At 49.2% G+C, this 16904-nt stretch overlaps 1 protein-coding gene across 1 annotated transcript in view; it reads right to left on the bottom strand.

The window, feature by feature from the left end:
* Positions 1-212: 212 nt before the first annotated feature.
* Positions 213-16904, bottom strand: part of ABHD17C (abhydrolase domain containing 17C, depalmitoylase) — a 47759-nt gene continuing 31067 nt past the window's right edge. Inside the window, exons 2-3 of the mRNA XM_038532997.1 lie at positions 5736-5915; positions 213-1667 (exon numbers count right to left, since the gene is read on the bottom strand). Coding sequence (XP_038388925.1) covers positions 1448-1667; positions 5736-5915 — 400 coding nt within the window. The 3' untranslated portion in view covers positions 213-1447. The remainder of the gene's footprint in view (positions 1668-5735; positions 5916-16904) is intronic.

The following is a 16904-nucleotide window of genomic DNA, read 5'->3' on the forward strand; positions in this document are numbered from 1 at the left end:
CACCGTGCACCCTCCTGGGGTCCCTTCTGCACTTGACCACTGCATGTTTTACACCCGGGCTTTTTCCAAACATAACTTGGGGGACCCACCCTGAGAGAGGGAGAAAAGTATATAAGCCCCAAGGGTTTCTTCTCAAACCAGCAGGAAGTGTTTTCTTATTTGCTACTTTCTCTGCCAGAGAGATGGAGGAAAAGACCACAGGAGGCCACACATTCTGATCCATGCATCCTTTATTCCATGACCAACCGCTGTGCTGCATCCAAGCCACAGTACACAAACTGGCAATCAACCACAATCCAGCTGTACAACAATCTGAGGCTTACAGTACATTTAAGGCTTTTAAATCTGAAAAGAAAAATTAAAATCAAACCAGAGAACCCCCAAACCCAAACCCCCAACCAAGACGAGCAGTGTAGCAATGGTTAGGCATCTCACAATTCGGATGCTTACTCGGTGCAAGTCCAGTGTCAAAACCCAAATAACTCCTAAACTAAAAAGATTAGTTTAGTGAAGTTTTAATTACATAAATTCTTCAAAGCATAAACTTGTAATTTTTTTTGTCTTGGAAATGTTATAAAATTTTTGTAATAGCAAAACATAGGAGTAAAAACATATTAACAAAATGTATCCAATCATTTACATTACAAACGAGGGATCTGCAGTTCATTGTTGTAGCCTGACAAAAAAAAAAGTACCCATTAAGAATCTATGCACAATGTGATTGCAAATATGTACAGTACTTTAAAAAAAGCCTACAGGGAGGACTTTGCAGAAAGAAAGTCGGCTAGGCTCTTTGTTAGACCAACCAGACAATCAAAATATTAAAACTCTGTGGACTAGTAATAAATTTACACTTAAAAAAACCCCAGTTTCCTCTTGTTTAAGAATATTCCAGTTATATTTATATGCTTCCAGTTGATGAAGCTGTTCACGATAGTTCCAGCAAGTTACCCTTCGTTGATTTGTGTGGGGGAAAAGATCAGAATGGGAAGAAAACTTAACAAAGGAATTATCACCAGCCTAGTTTTCCAGTTACATGATCACGGCTTCACAAATGGATTGAATCCATGAATCCAGTGGCTGAAAAGGAGCTGCATGTCACGGACGATGGAGACAGGGCTGAGTCCTGTGTGAGTGGGTCATCACCGATGGGTACAGCAGGGCAACAGGTGGGAGCATCATCTACACAGCACGGGACAACCGACTGCTCCCCGCATCCAGCTCTCAGGCAAGGATGCTGGGTATCACTGCTGTTTGGTTTCACGTGCTGTGAGAATTGGAACAACCTCGAGGTACGGAAGCCTGGGACGTCCTCAGCTCTCTGATCAGGACACTAAGAGGTGGGCGCTTCCTCCTGGTGGTCGTGCCGTGACAGCTTTCCAGTTCGAGCCTGTGCAAAACGGACGACTCGTGTATTCACAGTCAATGAGGTAAAATCAAGGTGTCTTCAGGAGTTGGGCAGTTCGTGCGATATGAACTGTTTTAATCTTTCTAGGTATTGTGCGTAAAGCTCTATGTCGTTGTGCCCGGCCCCTTCAACCCAGAGGGGTTCCACGGCCCGGGGACAGCGCTCGTACATGGCCAGGCCGTGGGAGAAATCGATAACCTCGTCCTCGGTACCGTGAATGACCAGCACGGGTGAGGTGACCTTCGAGATCTTGTCAATGCTGCAAAACAGAACAGGGGCGGGGGTAAGAGGGCTCTGTTAGTGGCAGCCACCAGTAGCAGATGGCACACCTGACATGCCTGAACCTGCATCCACAGATAAGGAAGGTAATGCCAGGGGGATTCCCCTCATTTTACTAGTGATTCTTCTTCTTCTTTTTTTTTTTTTTTTTTTTTTTTTAAGATTTTTACTTATTTATTCATGAGAGACGCAGAGAGAGGCAGAGACACAGGCAGAGGGAGAAGCAGGCTCCCTCTGGGGAGCCCGATGTGGAACTCGATCCCAGGACCCAGGTATCATGCCCTGAGCTGAAGGCAGACACTCAACCACTGAGCCACCCAGGCACCCCTCTAGTGACTCTTTTTTTTTAAGGATAAACTTTTCATGTTGGGAATAATTCTGGCTTTGCAGAAAAGGTGTAGAGATCACAGAGCTCCTGTACACCCTCGGCCCGTCTCCCATAAGGCCAACACCACATGTTGCTCAGATTTTGTTAGTTTCCCCACTGATGCCTTTTTTTCTGTTCCAGCATCCAGTAGAAAATACCACACTGCATCTGGCCATGGTGTGTTCGTTCAAGTGTTTTATTAAAAACAGAACTCCTAAAGGCCACCGGACCAACAATCCAGTAACTAATACATCTGATATATTCATATTTTCAAGAGGATTTTTCTAAAAACATAAACAGGCCAGACATCTAACACGTCTGACTGCGTGTCTCTTCTGAAAGCAGAACACCTAATCCATGGCTGCCTGGGTGTTCAGTCTTCTTGGCGGGATAACTTGAGAACCCACTAATACGATCCTCACAAACCTCATTTCATAAATGCTAATGCCTCATTTTTTTGGGTAGAAACTGTACAACTTAGCTTGAAAACATAATGCAATGCCTAGCTTGGAGTCTGAATGATCTCGGATTGTTTATAAGAATGGAATCTACCCTCAAAGGATGAATATTTGAGGATCTTCAAAAGAATGTGCTGCAGGCTCTGAAAACATTTCCCAAAGAGGAATTCAAGACTTAAGTCTTGTTGGCAGGGTGTGCAGGCGACTTCTCCCACGGAGGGGACCGCCACTTCACCTACGGACACAGCAGGAGAGGGGGGCCTGGCCAGCCATCCTCTGAACACAGGCCGCCACCCGGGACTTCTCTTTCTGCCTTCGCTCCCTGCCACAGCCAAAGAATACGAACTGCAGCTATCTGGAGGGATCCTGCTGCTCAAAGGAACCACGGACACTCATTAAACATTTTTGACAGCCAGGTGCTCTGCCCTTTATGTGCCAAAAACCTCTCTGAATTTCCAAGGAGACACCAGGAGATAGGAAAAAGCCGACCTCTGGGTAACCAGGAGGGCCTGAAGCCTGGGGAGGTACTAACACCATGGGCATGAACTCGTGCAGGTGACCGAGCTCTCGCATCAAGGGCACATCCCAGAGACCTGTACATGACTGTCATAGAATCTTTGTCACAACTCACATTGCCCCCGCCACTTTGGGGCATCCCAGGGAGACAGCAAAACCTCACTAGCCACAGGATTTGCCAGGATGTGAGGCTCAGGGGGCAGCACGCCATTTCCCAGATGAGGAATCCTTTAGAAACCCCTTCTTCTCCTGTTTAATTTTAACAAGACCTCTTCTTTGGAGAATGTGGGAGACCAATTATATTCAATTAAAAAGCTATTTCCTGATAGAACGGCCTGGGGCTGTGTTCCCTGGTGCACAATTTAGGAGAATCTCTACAGCCAGAGGGCACATCTCTAGCTAAATGCCCCCACCTGTCTGATTCTAAACAGAAAAGGAGGCAAAGGAAAATAAGCTGCAAACCAAACAATGATCAGGGCTCCTTTTTCATTTTTTGTCATTTTTTAAAAAGATTTTATTTATTTATTAATGAGAGACAGAGAGAGAGAGAGAGAGAGAGAGGGGCAGAGACACAGGCAGAGGGAGAAGCAGGCTCCATGCAGGGAGCCTGACGTGGGACTCAATCCGGCATCTCCAGGTTCACGCCCTGGGCTGAAGGCGGCGCTAAACTGCTGAGCCACCAGGGCTGCCCATTTTTTGTAATGTTAAAATGTTAAAAGGGAACGCCTTCCTTCAAAGAGAGGAACACAGACAATTCTGAGGCAGCAAGGGGCCCCATTAGAGAATGTCTGCTGGGTTCAAGCACCCAGGAACGTCAGCGTAACTTTCTGTGGTCTGAAAAGTGGTCGTGTTGATATCCCAGGCACCAGGCAGGAGGATGGCCTTCAGGGCACTGTCCACACACCTGCCTTAATTCAGCAAACTGCTTACCTCTATCAGCTTCTGTGTCCTAACCTGTGAATTGGGCACTTTGCACCTTGACCAAATGTGGGGTAAGAAGCAGGGGGCACCATGTAGCGCTGTGCCTGGCGGATCACGCAAACCCAGGAAAGATCAGTTGCTGGCTTCCCGTTAATTAATAAGCTGCGATTAGTTGCCATGGCTGTATTTTAAGGTATATGCTAATTTAAGAGTCAGGAAACAATCTATTCATTTTGTTGCCACGGTAACTCCTAGCATCGCTTCCCACAAACACGCAAAACATCTCCCTTTCCACAAACTGGCCTCTCATTACCAATTCAGCACAAATAAGATGGCATCGGAGCCACACATTCGGCCTACTTAGCATGCCCAGCCACGCCAGCACCAGTGTGCAGCCAGGTCAGCTCGCTCATGAGGCCGTATGCCGCAGAACGCTGCTCCACACCATGGAACCGAGGTTCACCCAAGGTGTTCACAGAAGGCTTCTTTTTGTCAGAGGAGGACAGGCTGTGCGACAGATGTTTATGTAACCAAGTGACATCCTTTTCCCTCCAGCAAGAGCAGAATGACAGCCAGGAGTGGGTCAATCAAAATCCTGAAACCGGGCTTTATTTCTGCTGAGGCTTTTCTTACCAAATAGCAACACAAGCCGGCCAATCCTGCTTTAACAATCCCAGACTGCTCTAGCAATGCGTGATGGGAAAAGTTCAGGGGCAGATAGTTTTCATGGAAAACATATTCCTCAACTCAGATTAAAAACAAAAAAAAAAGGGGGGATCCCTGGGTGGCACAGTGGTTTGGCGCCTGCCTTTGGCCCAGGGTGCAATCCTGGAGACCCGGGATCGAATCCCACCTCAGGCTCCCGGTGCATGGAGCCTGCTTCTCGCTCTGCCTGTGTCTCTGCCTGTCTCTCTCTCTCTCTCTCTGTGACTATCATAAAAAAAAAAAAAAAAACCCCAAGTAAAATTTTCAAACAGAGGTATTCAAGAAACCATTGGTTCCCTGCGTTTGCATTTAGAGTATGGTTATAACACATCTCCCTTCCATCAGTGGATGAGAAAACAGCAGGGACAGCCAGCAGCAGCTCTGCTGCCTCCAGTAGTCGGCTGGAGAGGACCCAGCTGTGGGCTCCCGTCCATGTGCTCCCACAGGCGAGGAGGCCAGTCCTTCTGGTAAGAGTGGGGGAGGAGGCTGAAACAATGGCTCCCAGGGGGTCTGTCCACTGATACAAGGATGGTGGCCTGTTACCAAAGTATGAAGGTTCCCAGCCTGCAAGCAGCTCTCTTCGCCCTTTCCCTCACCTGTGCTGTCTCACTGAAAGAGGAAGAGATTCTAAAATTGAGGATGCTTGCAATTTTTGTGTGCGTGTGGAGACCACTAATTGCCTCATCATACATTTTGCATTTAGCTCTTTGCAATTCCACAATCTGTGCCCATCTATGTGAATGAGTGAATATTGAACGGTAAGGTTTCTCTTTTTTTTAGGATACATGGGCACTTTCGTTTTCATCTTGCACTTACAGCTGAGTCAATTAATCCTGGGTGTCAATAGGAGCAAGATCCTTACACATCATCCGGGAGATTTCTACAAATAAGTCAGGCCCAGAGGGTAAAGTCTCTGGCTGCTGGATGTGTCCCAGCCACCACCACAACCCCAAGGTGCCCAGCACAGGGTCTGACATGTGACTGTGTTTGGCAAATAATTATTAGTGGCCCACAGTTGATGGTGGCATCTGAACTCAGGTCACTGGACACCCTGGAGCCTGTTGTACAAGTGTGAGCTTACCTGGGGAAAGCATCAAAGCAGTATGTTTTCCTGGTATCTGGGAACGCCACGCGCAAGCCTGACATCAGAGGCGAGTGGAGGATGACCGCAGCACACTCGTACCTGGAGGCCAGGTCTACTGTGGGGACGGTCCCGATGCTCTGGCCATACAGGATGATGTTCTCAGGACTTACGCCATACCTGGAGAAGTCAGAGGGTGCACACCGTTAGCTAACAGAGGGAGACAAAGCCCTAATAGCTTAAACTCACAAAACTCCCGCAGCTACTGGTTTAAAATGCCATCATCTAACTTGTACCCTTCAGCTTAAAAGAAATATGAACTTCACAAAAACAAATGTTAGGGGCCTGTCTCAGGACTAGGTGACCGGGGGGTTCTGTCTTCCACAACATTTTTTGAAAATAATGAACATGACATTTTGCGGGGTAGGAATTAGTGAAATAATAGTGTGCATAAATAGTGAATAGTGAAATAAATGCATTATTAATCTCATTTCGTATTTTCAGAGTCCTCTCATTTCTTATTCTCCCCTTTCAGGGTTTCTCTGATAATCACAAATTTCACTATTTCTGAAATAAAAGCAAAAGCACATGTGGCAAATTATACTATTTTTATTAAGAGCCCTTCATGTGAGGTTTTAATAAGATATGAAAGGTATTAACATTTATCAGGAAAAGGTGCTGAGAGGTGGTTAATTTGAAGACAAATGTATTTGCTTCACCCTCTCCTTGGGGCTAAACTCTTTCGAGCTTTTCCATCGGCCAGCGTTCTCCCAGTTGGCTCTCTCTGGGTGTTTGGTCGGCGACACTGCCCGGTCCCCGCGGCCTGCCGCGCGCACATGAGCTCCTGCCAGCACCACGCGAGCAGAATGACAAGTGCGGCCTGTAGGTCGCAGCTTTAAAGAGAAGGGTGTGCTCTCCCCGTCCTGTGGGCAGGAAGCGGACGGACCTCACGGTGAGGCCCTGGTCCACACAGAAGAATTCAGCAAAAGCTAGGACGTCAGACAAGGTCAAGGGCGAGCAAGGACACGGGAGCGGGGCTTCATCACGCTGCTGTGGGCATAGAGACCAGAACGAGCACTCGGGCAAAGAAACTCATAGTACCTGGTAAAGCTGAAGCCCGAGATCCGACAATTTCACTCTTTAGCATAAACACCTACTGTAGCAGCTCACAGGGCAATATGAAGGGCTTCCTGCCAACAGCCTCCAGGGAAAAGCAGGATCAAGCCGCTGAGGGGATGGCGGGATTTCAGCCCAGCTTCCTCAAGCTCCACAGGAAAATGGGGTTCTTAAGGAGGAATTCAGGGAGGGAATGGCTATTTCTGGTGGGTACGCACTGGGCGTGTTTTGGACAGCTGGCCTCTGAGCTGTACCAGGAGGGGCAGGCGGGACGTGAACACGTGGGGGATGTAAAGGATGCTGTGTGTGAGCAGCACCTGGAGCACACAGTGCAGCGTGGGAAAGTATGAAGCAGGTGCAACGTCCCCTGTGCAGCTCAGGAGGGCCACGGAGCTGAGACGGAGCTGGGCAGGCCAGCAGGGGCACCTCCGGGAGCAGCCTGATTGTGCTACAGGTTAGAGCTTGTCCTGGAGAAAATGTGGGACATGGGAGGCGTCCAAAGGGCAAGTTGACGGGAACAAAGTTAGTGCTCTGAGAAGAGTCATCTTCCAGTGGCATGGGGGATGGAGGACAGAAGCTGCCAAAAGGGCAGGGAGATAGTCAAAGGCCTATTAAGAATCATACAGTGGGGCGCCTGCGTGGTTCAGTTGGTTAAGCCTCTGCCTTCAGCTCAGGTCATGATCCCAGAGTCCTGGGATGGAGCCCCACATCAGACTCCCTGCTCACGGGGAGTCTGCTTCTCCCTCTCCTGCTCCCTCTGCTCTTTTGCTCTTTCTCTCTCAAACAAATAAAATCTTAAAAAAAAAAATCATAGAAGAGAGAACAGAAGAGTATGATACATTTTTTAAAAACCAAAGAAATTAAAGATGTTCTATTCTCCTGCAGACACAAGTAGAAAAACACGTGCTTAGAACCTGGATCCACTCTCTTTCTAAAGCGAAGTGTCTGTGCAGCTCCACCCCTAGGACCTAGCATCACTCTGTGCACCTGTGCCTTTGGAAGAGTATCTCAGGGTGAAGGTCTCAGGGGTTCTTGCCGGGGGCAAGAGCAGCTAGAAGGGCAGGTTATTATAAAATGATCAGCAAAGGGATTTTGATGGAGAGGTTCAAGCAAGAAGCTGGTGGCCACAGCACCCTGGACCCCAAATCCCTAAGTCCCAGAGCCTTTCCATGAGCCCCAATGATGAGGGACCCCAGAGCAGAGCACCCGTAGTGTTTCAGCAAACCGCCTCACAGGAAAATGCTCTCTATACAGAGGGGAAGCCATGCCAGGGTCCCTCTGGCACAGCCGCCTTGAGGTCCTTCTATCGTGGACAGGGAGGCCTGGTCTAGTAGGAGGTTTTAACCCCGGGCTCAGGCTCCCTCTACAATTTTCATCAGATTGCTAAAGTTGGGGTAGCCCCAGTGGCGCAGCGGTTTGGCGCCTGCCTTTGGCCCAGGGCGTGATCCTGGAGACCCTGGATCGAGTCCCACGTCGGGCTCCCGGTGCATGGAGCCTGCTTCTCCCTCTGCCTGTGGCTCTGCCTCTCTCTCTCTCTCTCTCTCTCTGTGTATGTGTCTCTCTATGAATAAATAAATAAAATCTTAAAAAAAAAAAAAGATTGCTAAAGTTGTCTTTGGTCCCCAAAGCACAAGGGCCATTGGCTACTTCACAGGATGGGGAGGTGGGGGTGGTCAGGAAACACCCAAAGAGAAAGAAACCCCACATTTGGAGCCGAGGTCCTTCCTTTGCTTTGGGTTACAAACAAATGAATCACAAATCAAGGAAAAAGAGGAGAAAAACATAAGGCGAAGGCTGAGAATTAGAGACCATAAATACTGAAGATGTAAAACACAGTACGAGCCCTCCAGGTCCGCACGGCCCCCTCGAGCCTGACTGACCCTCCTCGACCCAATCTGAAGGCTGGTGAGGACGACACAGGAGAGCCGACTGCGGTGACGAGCCAGTGCTCCCTCAGCTCTCCATCATCACAGTTAAACCTACGCAGTCAGGATCCCATCTTCCATACCAGACTCCCTGGACTTTGGGGCCACATGGAATAAACATAGGAGCAAAGGGCCCAGATGTGCGGGATGTGGCCTGCGGGTGGCACAGCGTTCCCTCCCGAGGGTCCCGAATCCATCCATCCCCACACACTGCATCTCCTCTGAATGCAGTCCAGAGGCTGGAGCTGCTCCGCCAGAGGCTCGGCTCCTAGCTTCCCCTTCACCTGCACCCAACACCCGGTCCCAAGCTCTGCAGATCCACCTTTCACATGCAGACTCACATCCCTGCTCACACGCAGCACTCTGAACTCAAAGCTTTCACCCGAAAATGTCACCAGGTAAAACACAAAAGCACTGGCCACCAGAGGGGAAAGACACCTGCCACATCACACCAAGGGTTCCTATCTAGAACACACAGAAAATTACTACAAAGTGAGAAAAAGTGGCATTTTACAGAATGGGCATTTTATAAAAGAAGAAATCTAAAATGGCAGGGAGGGAGGGTGGGAGGGATAGTCAGCTTCAATAGTAAAAATGAAAATGTGAATGAAAACCATCACGTGATCCGAACATAGATTTAAAGGTGGACAGTGCCAAGTGCAGACGTGAGCCACAGACACTTTCCTCCTCAGTTGACAGGGCAGGAAGTGGACATAACCACTTTGGAAATGTTTGGTGACAGTGGAGGATATGTATGAACATGCACCTGGTGACCTGGTGACGTGATTCCCTAGCACATAGGCCACAACAAGAGGCACTCACACACGCCAAGAAACACATGCAAGACCATGTGCGGGCATGTGTCTACACGGCTGGAGACGAGCGTCAGCAGCCAGGTGGAAACAGAGAGGCCCTGGTGCCGCCAGGCCAGAGGGCACGCCACAATTCAGGTGCACACTGGCAAGGCAAAGGGCAGGACACAATAGAACATACCCTCTGTGGCACCATCTGCAGAAATGCCAACCCACCCAGATTGAGCTTTCTTGTTGGGGGATATTTAATTGGGTTGTAAGCCCAGAAGGCAAAGCGGGGAAGTGAGGCCTTACAAGTGAGGACGGCGGTTAAAGATGCAGGTAAGGGTGGTTAAGGATGGGGAAGAGAAGCACACCATCTAAGGGGTTGGAGGAGGGGGTAGGAGGGAGCTTGTGGAATGCCGCGTATAGGCCACATCTAAGGCCAGAAGCTGGACATTTCACCATCCTCGAAGCTCGACATTTACATTTTAGGGACATTTCAATCTGGCTGATCTATTTTATGGCCAAAAAACATATTTTAAAAGTTCACCAGATAGGGACCCCTGGGTGGCTCAGTGGTTGAGCATCTGCCTTTGGCTCAAGGTGTGATCCCAAGGTCCTGGGTTCGAGTCCTACATCAGGTCCCCACAGGGAGTCTGTTTCTCTCTGTGTGTCTCTGCCTGTCTCTGTGTCTTTCATGAATAAATAAATAAAATCTTTATATATATAAAAAAAAAAAGCTAGAATGTCCCATGTTTCACATGGGCTCTGCAAGTAGATTCTGTTTTCTGGCTCTGTTTTCCCCTCTGTCTTATTTAATCTGAGAGTTAAACGAGGCTTTAGGGTCTGGTCCTACAGTCCTACCCTTTTTACTCAGTATCAATCAATGTGCAGTCTGAGGAATCCACAAGTCCACTGGAATTTCTAATTATGGAAAATTCAGTAATGGAATTGACTTTTTTAATTCCCAAGAAATTCAGATACTTCTCAGTTTGGAACCATGGGTATAGAAGCATGGGTATAAAGATTATTGAACTTGTACCTTTTTTCCACCAAAAACAAAACCTCTGATGGTACCATGAGAAGGACGCACCTCACTGTCCTCATGTCCCAAGAGTAGCATGGGAACAGAGGCCCCTTACATGTGCCACCAAAAATCTTTGATACCTCCAAGGAAGTACTTGCCTTCCCACCTGACCCTTCCCCAGCTCCTCATTTGTTGTCAGTCTAGTAAAGACAGGAAAAAGCAGTGGGAAAGTCCCAAACATAATACTAACAAACATGAACATTGGATTAGCACTCTACAGTTTGCAAAGCCCTTCTGACGATGAGCAGAAGCTTACCAACCCTTTGCAGAAAGACCTGACAATATTGCTTCCAGTATTCATTGTTTTAAACAAGTCAGTACCTAATAATTAAAAGAAATTAGAAATTAGAAATTAGAAATAAAGGACGCCCGGCTGGCTCCGTCGGTAGAGTGTGCGACTCTTGATTTTGGGGTTGAGTTCAAGCTGCACATAGAATGTAGAGATTACTTTAAAAAAAAAAAAAAAAAAAAGACGGACGCTGGATGGCTCAGCGGTTGAGTACCTGTCCCTGCTCAGGGCGTGATCCAGGGTCCTGGGATCAAGTCCCACATCAGGCTCCCTGCCTGGAGCCTGCTTCTCCCTCTGCCTATGTCTCTGCCTTTCTCTCTCTGTGTCTTTCATGAATAAATAAAACCTTAAAAAAAAAAAAAAAAAGGAAATGAAAATTCTCACTACCTGAAGGTAAGCATCATTCCCATTGTAGTAGAATTGATTTCAAGTCCCTTTTCCATTTATAGATTTTGTTCTAGGGACGTAATTGTGACCCGTTTTTGTAGAGCACTTTTTAGTGAGCCTGGTAGCATGAGTTCTTCCCGCGCTGTCTTTATGAGACATAATTTTAATGGCTGCATGTTTCCTTATGAGTTTTTAGCACAACATGTACTGTGAGTTATAACAGTTTTTGTGAGGGCTGCCTCCGTATCTTAACTATCTAGTGAACTTTTATTTTTTTTAAGATTTTATTTATTCATGAGAGACCCAGAGAGAGGCAGAGACACAGGCAGAGGGAGAGGCAGGCTCCCTGCAGGGAACCCGATGCAGGACTCGATCCCAGGACCCCGGGATCACAACCTGAGCTGAAGGCAGATGCTCAGCCACTGAGACACCAAGGTGCCCCAGATCAAAAACAAGACGGTTTTGTGGAAGGGAGAAACAAACAGGAGAAACGTCCATGCGGGATTTTGGCACAATGTTAAAAGTACAGTTTTTTAGCAGGTACCACCTCTGCAGGCCAGGGCCAGGAGGACCAGCACAGCAGCCCACCCTTTCTCCTACGTGTCCAGTCCCCAATCCAGGCTTTCACGAATTTATCGTCTTCTGTCCTCAAAACCTTCTCAATGGCTTGTTCATGAGGTGGAATTCTAAAAACCATATTCCCCTCTGTTGCCAGTCTAGTATCCGAAGTCAGGATGCAGACAGAGACAAATACGTAATGAAAACTAGTGTATCGTTAAGTTATAAATTCAGCTAAAGATCTAAACCAGGTTCTGATGGTGACCTATGAATGTGGCGATTATGTAATTAATCCACAGATTCTCTGCCTTTTTTTTTTTCAGATTTGTTGCTATACCTGGAAAATGTTATTTTTTTTTCTTAATGTGTTAAAAAAAAAATAGTTTCTGAGCACCTCCTCTGGACTAGGCATGGAATGCTAGGGGATAGAAAGATGGATATAAAATGATTAGTGGTCTCAAGGCACGTACAGCCCACGGGAGAGTCAGGAAGCCACAGAGAAGGATGTAAGATGAGTGATTAGGGCACAGGAGGTCATAGGAGAAGCGGCAAGAAATTCCAGATCAGGCCAGGTCACAGCCATGTGAGCAGAGGGCCTCTCTGCTTTTGGACAACTATGTGTCTATCTGCAAGTCATAACAACACACATTTTTATCAGACTTGCCCTGGACGTCCTCATAGAATCTGTGGTCCTGACTTAAATACATAAGTAGGTATTTTCTGTACACTCGTCTCAAGGCAAAGGTGAGAGTAGATGCACTTGTGTTAAAGCAAAGCCTCATGCTGGGGCCATCATCCCTCACTGGGTGATTTAAGGACCACCTCTGGGGGCCCACGGCAGGTCCTGACCCTGACTGACCCCGGCAAGTGGATGTACCCAACAGCCCACACTTACACGTATATACAAAGACTGCAATGAGGCCAGGAGACCCCGACACTCATGATCAGAACCCCTAAGGCTGTCCAGGAACCATCAAGAGGCCACCACATCTCAAACAGGAGCACCACACACAACTAAGCTCTCCGTCTCTGACCGTTCTCTCCTAATTCTGTTTTCCCATTGCCCCACAAAATCCCTCCTTGGCCCTCAAAGTTCTCCCAGGGCCAGAATTCTGACTCCATGTGTCTCCATCCCCACCACAGCCCACCTTTCCTCGGTCCCCAGGCTCACAACCCCAGAATCCTCTCACCTCTTGACCATCCTACTTTTATCAATCCCCAGCCCCTGCTTGGGTACGGACAGGTAAGGGGAAGACAGGTGCAGTCTTCTCTTCCCACCCCCTGCACCAAGGCTCCATCCCGACGGATACATTTTCTTCTCACTACGAATTCAAGATAAGCTCAGGAGGGAAGACACCAGCAAGGCCAACCCACGCAGCATTGCCCACGATTTGGGGACAGTAGAAAGCCCGCAGTGGAGACCGTGCAGGAGCAAGCAGCACGGCCGGGCCAGGCGGCAGGTCCTAGCAGGTGGGGAGAGGAGGGCAGACTCGGGACCAGGGTCTGGGCGGGCAGCGGCCTCGGGAGTCTGCGTGTGTGGGCTGGGTAGGACAAGGAAACCAAATATATATATATATATTTTTTAGGAAACCAAATAAACACAAACAAGCCCGGGCACAGACGGGCGGCGGCCATGGCTGGCAGACAGGGCGGGGGCGCCACGAGTGGGTGAGGACCCACGAAGTCTCTGCAGGGCAGGTGTACAGAGGCATCGGCTCCTTGGGGAGGAAGAGGAAATCACCCACGGGGAGGACTGGGCACCCGCTCCCCTGTGAGCTCACAGGAACACCTGGCAGCACCCAGCCAAGGGGCGAAGGCTGGGGGCACTCTGATAAAGGGCGTGGGCCAAGGGCTGTGGGCTGCCTGGGGGTCGGGACAGGTGGCGGGGTGCAGGTCGGGGACGCATCACTACCTCCCAGGGTGTGAAGGCTGAAGCGCGTGAGCATCGGGGAGAGGGCGGGTGTTTGCTGGGACCACCACGCCCTTCCCAGCACGCTGGCCAGATCAATTCTTCCTCCTTCCTTCTGCTCCTTGTCTCCGGCACCTTGCGGGTCCCCCCACCCAAAGCTCAGGCCCCAGCCTCTCCTGGAGCCTCTCCTCTTTATGTGGACCTCGCCCAGTGCCAGAGCCTTGCACGACACCTGACACACAGCAATTGTGCCCCGAGTACATGGGCGGTCCGGGTTTCTGACGCCAGTGCATCCCTGGCGCTGTCCCAGCTCAGCTCCCACCCTGGCACGGCCCACCCCACCCCTTCTCTTGGCATCTGTCCCCCAGGGCCCCATCTCTTTACACTCAACACCACTCAAACCTGACACTTTGTACTCCCTCCCCAAATCGATCTCACTCTCCCCATCCCCAGAGCCTTGACTGCACGGGCTTGAGAGTGAGGGTGAATTTTTCACTCTTCTCCCCCCGCCCCTGATATACTCCCAGTTGCTAAGTCCTGGCATTTCTGCCTCTGAGACATTTGCCAGACACGTTCCTGACACCACATCCACTGCTGTGTGCTTGTGTCCTGTGGTCGATGGAATGGGATCCGCCTGTCAGCTTGGCATGTGAATGAGCATGCACACTGCCACAGGCGACACCCAGGGTCTGCTGCTCAGAGATCTTTCTGGAATGCGGGCCGTCACAGCTCTACCTACCCCTGTGAGGCTCACATGGCCCACAGGGCCCCTACTGCTCAAACCACCACCTGTCCTGTCCTCTCCTTCTGGTCTGTCCTGTTCCATGGCTGGTGAGGAGGCAAGTGTCCTAATTCCCGAGCGCTGACCCGGTTTCCATCCAGTCCCTTTACTCTCATGAGACCTGCACGCACTGGCACATCATGGAGCCTGGGAATCCCCAGGCTTGGTCACCCCCGCTTCTGACCCCTCCTCTCCTCTCTCAGACCTATCTTCACCCCAGTTCCATCATACGAGCTACCAGACTACGACATCTCCACCCCATTCCATTCCTATTGGAGACATCTCCCTTTGAAAGAGAGATAGACAGGGATGCCTGGCGGCCTCAGTCAGCAGAGCAAGTGATTCTTAATCTCAGGATGGTAATGCTGGGCATAGAGAGGACTTAAAAATAAAATCTTCAGGGGCCCCTGGGTGGCTCAGTGGTTGAGCATCTGCATTTGGATCAGGATGTGATCCAGGGTTCTGGGATCAAGTCCTGCATCGGGCTCCCCGCAGGGAGCCTACTTCTCCCTCGGCCTATTTCTCGATCTCTCATGAATAAATAGAATCTTAAAAAAACAAAATCTTTAAAAAAATAAAAGAGAGACAGAGAGAAAAGAAGAAACCTGTGTCCTGTCAGTTAATCACACCTCTGTAGCAAACAACCATCCTTGGGATAAAAGTCCACATCCTCAGGTTAACCTCCACAATCTGGCCCCACCTTACTATCATAACCTCTTATTTTCTCTCCAAATGAACCTCCTCCTGCACTTAGACTCCTCGCTGAATCATACAGTCCTGCCTAGAATGCTGTCCTCAGGCCTTCCATCAGCCTGGAAGACTCTGGGGTCTCCCCTCCTTCACACACCGGTCCTCATGGGGTCCGTTCCCTTCCAACCACTGGCACCGTGACGGTGTGTGTGAGATCCTCCACTGCTCTGTGGTGGGTCCCACACTGGCTATGAGGCTGTCAGCCCCCCAGGGGGAGGCAAACAGTACCCTCGCTCGGGGGGCGGGGCGGGGGGGTTCCTTTCTTCCTTTGAATGGATCGTGGCTCCAGCCAAAGGCCGTTTTCAGCCACATCACAGGTGAATTCCATATACTGCTGTCATTTCAATATCTAATGCCTTTGAAGCTCAGCATGTTCTTGAGGATCTGGGAAGGGGCCTCTGGAATCTCCTGTCTGCAAACCAGCAGAGATGAGTCAGTCCATCACAGATCATGACAACACTTAGCACTGTTTCTTAGGCATGATGTAAGATTTACTGAAGACCCACTGCAGGAAACCCAAATCTCTCAATTTGCCAGGGGAAAACCATGGCTCCGAATAACCACACAGTGGGGCGAGCACAGTAACCCCCTGGAAATCCACAATGTCCCCACCACCCCGACTTCTCCGAGCACCTACCACCGTCCTGCGTCACAAGCCATGTCGAGGGCGTGCTGGCCACCGCCAGTGCAGGTCTCCGCTCCCGTCGGCACCCAGGACGTGGCCCCAGAGCCCCCGCAGCCCAGGGCGAGCCGGCGGCAAAGGGCAGCAAGAGCCGGAGCCGGGCAGGCATGTCCCGTGGGAATGATCGCTTCACCGATAACATAAAACCTGTTTGTTTTTGCTTTAATGTAAGGCTTTCTTTCTGTCTACAAACACGAACAAGCAGAGCCTCCCCAAGACACATGCATCCTGTTTAAGTTAATGGACCTTGACTTTGCCCTGTGTCGAGAGCATTTCCATTCATCTTCGCAAGGAGCAGAACTGGCACAGTGCCACGGACTTTGAAGTCAATATTTTAAATATTTCAGAGCTAGGATTCCTGGTGGAGATAGCTTTAGACATAGGACAAAGATAAATACACAAGGTAACGTGAATGTTAACTGAAGGATGAGGTCGGAGATGCTGAGAAACCCCAATGAACGTTAGGGCAAAGCCTCCGAGGCGAAGGCTCGCCCGTGCAGGGGAAGCAGGTGTGTGAGCAGGACCTGCCAGAAACCACAGACGGCTCCGTGGCACACTCCGCCTACAGGCTCAGAAATGATAAACCAATCTTTTACTTTCTGTGGTCAAAGCTTAACAAACGTGTGCCTTATAATTTAATTACAAGGAAAATGAAAAAAGCATAGGTCACCCAAAACAAGCATGTTTTTTCTCTTTTTAAAAATACACCTGTGTAGGTTTAGAATTTTTTTTTTTTTGTAATGTTCTACATCATGTGTCATGTGACATCGGTCATTAATTTCAAAGGTGAAAAGCTAGGGGAAATTTTAAAGTTTCTGATGCCTTAGTGCTGTGTGGGAAAATTAAAAACTTTAATGGTTAGTGATGTCAACTGTACCTTTGTTTCTTTTC

Source organism: Canis lupus, chromosome 3 (assembly GCF_011100685.1).
Source record: "Canis lupus familiaris isolate Mischka breed German Shepherd chromosome 3, alternate assembly UU_Cfam_GSD_1.0, whole genome shotgun sequence".
NCBI classification, from domain to species: Eukaryota; Metazoa; Chordata; class Mammalia; order Carnivora; family Canidae; genus Canis; species Canis lupus.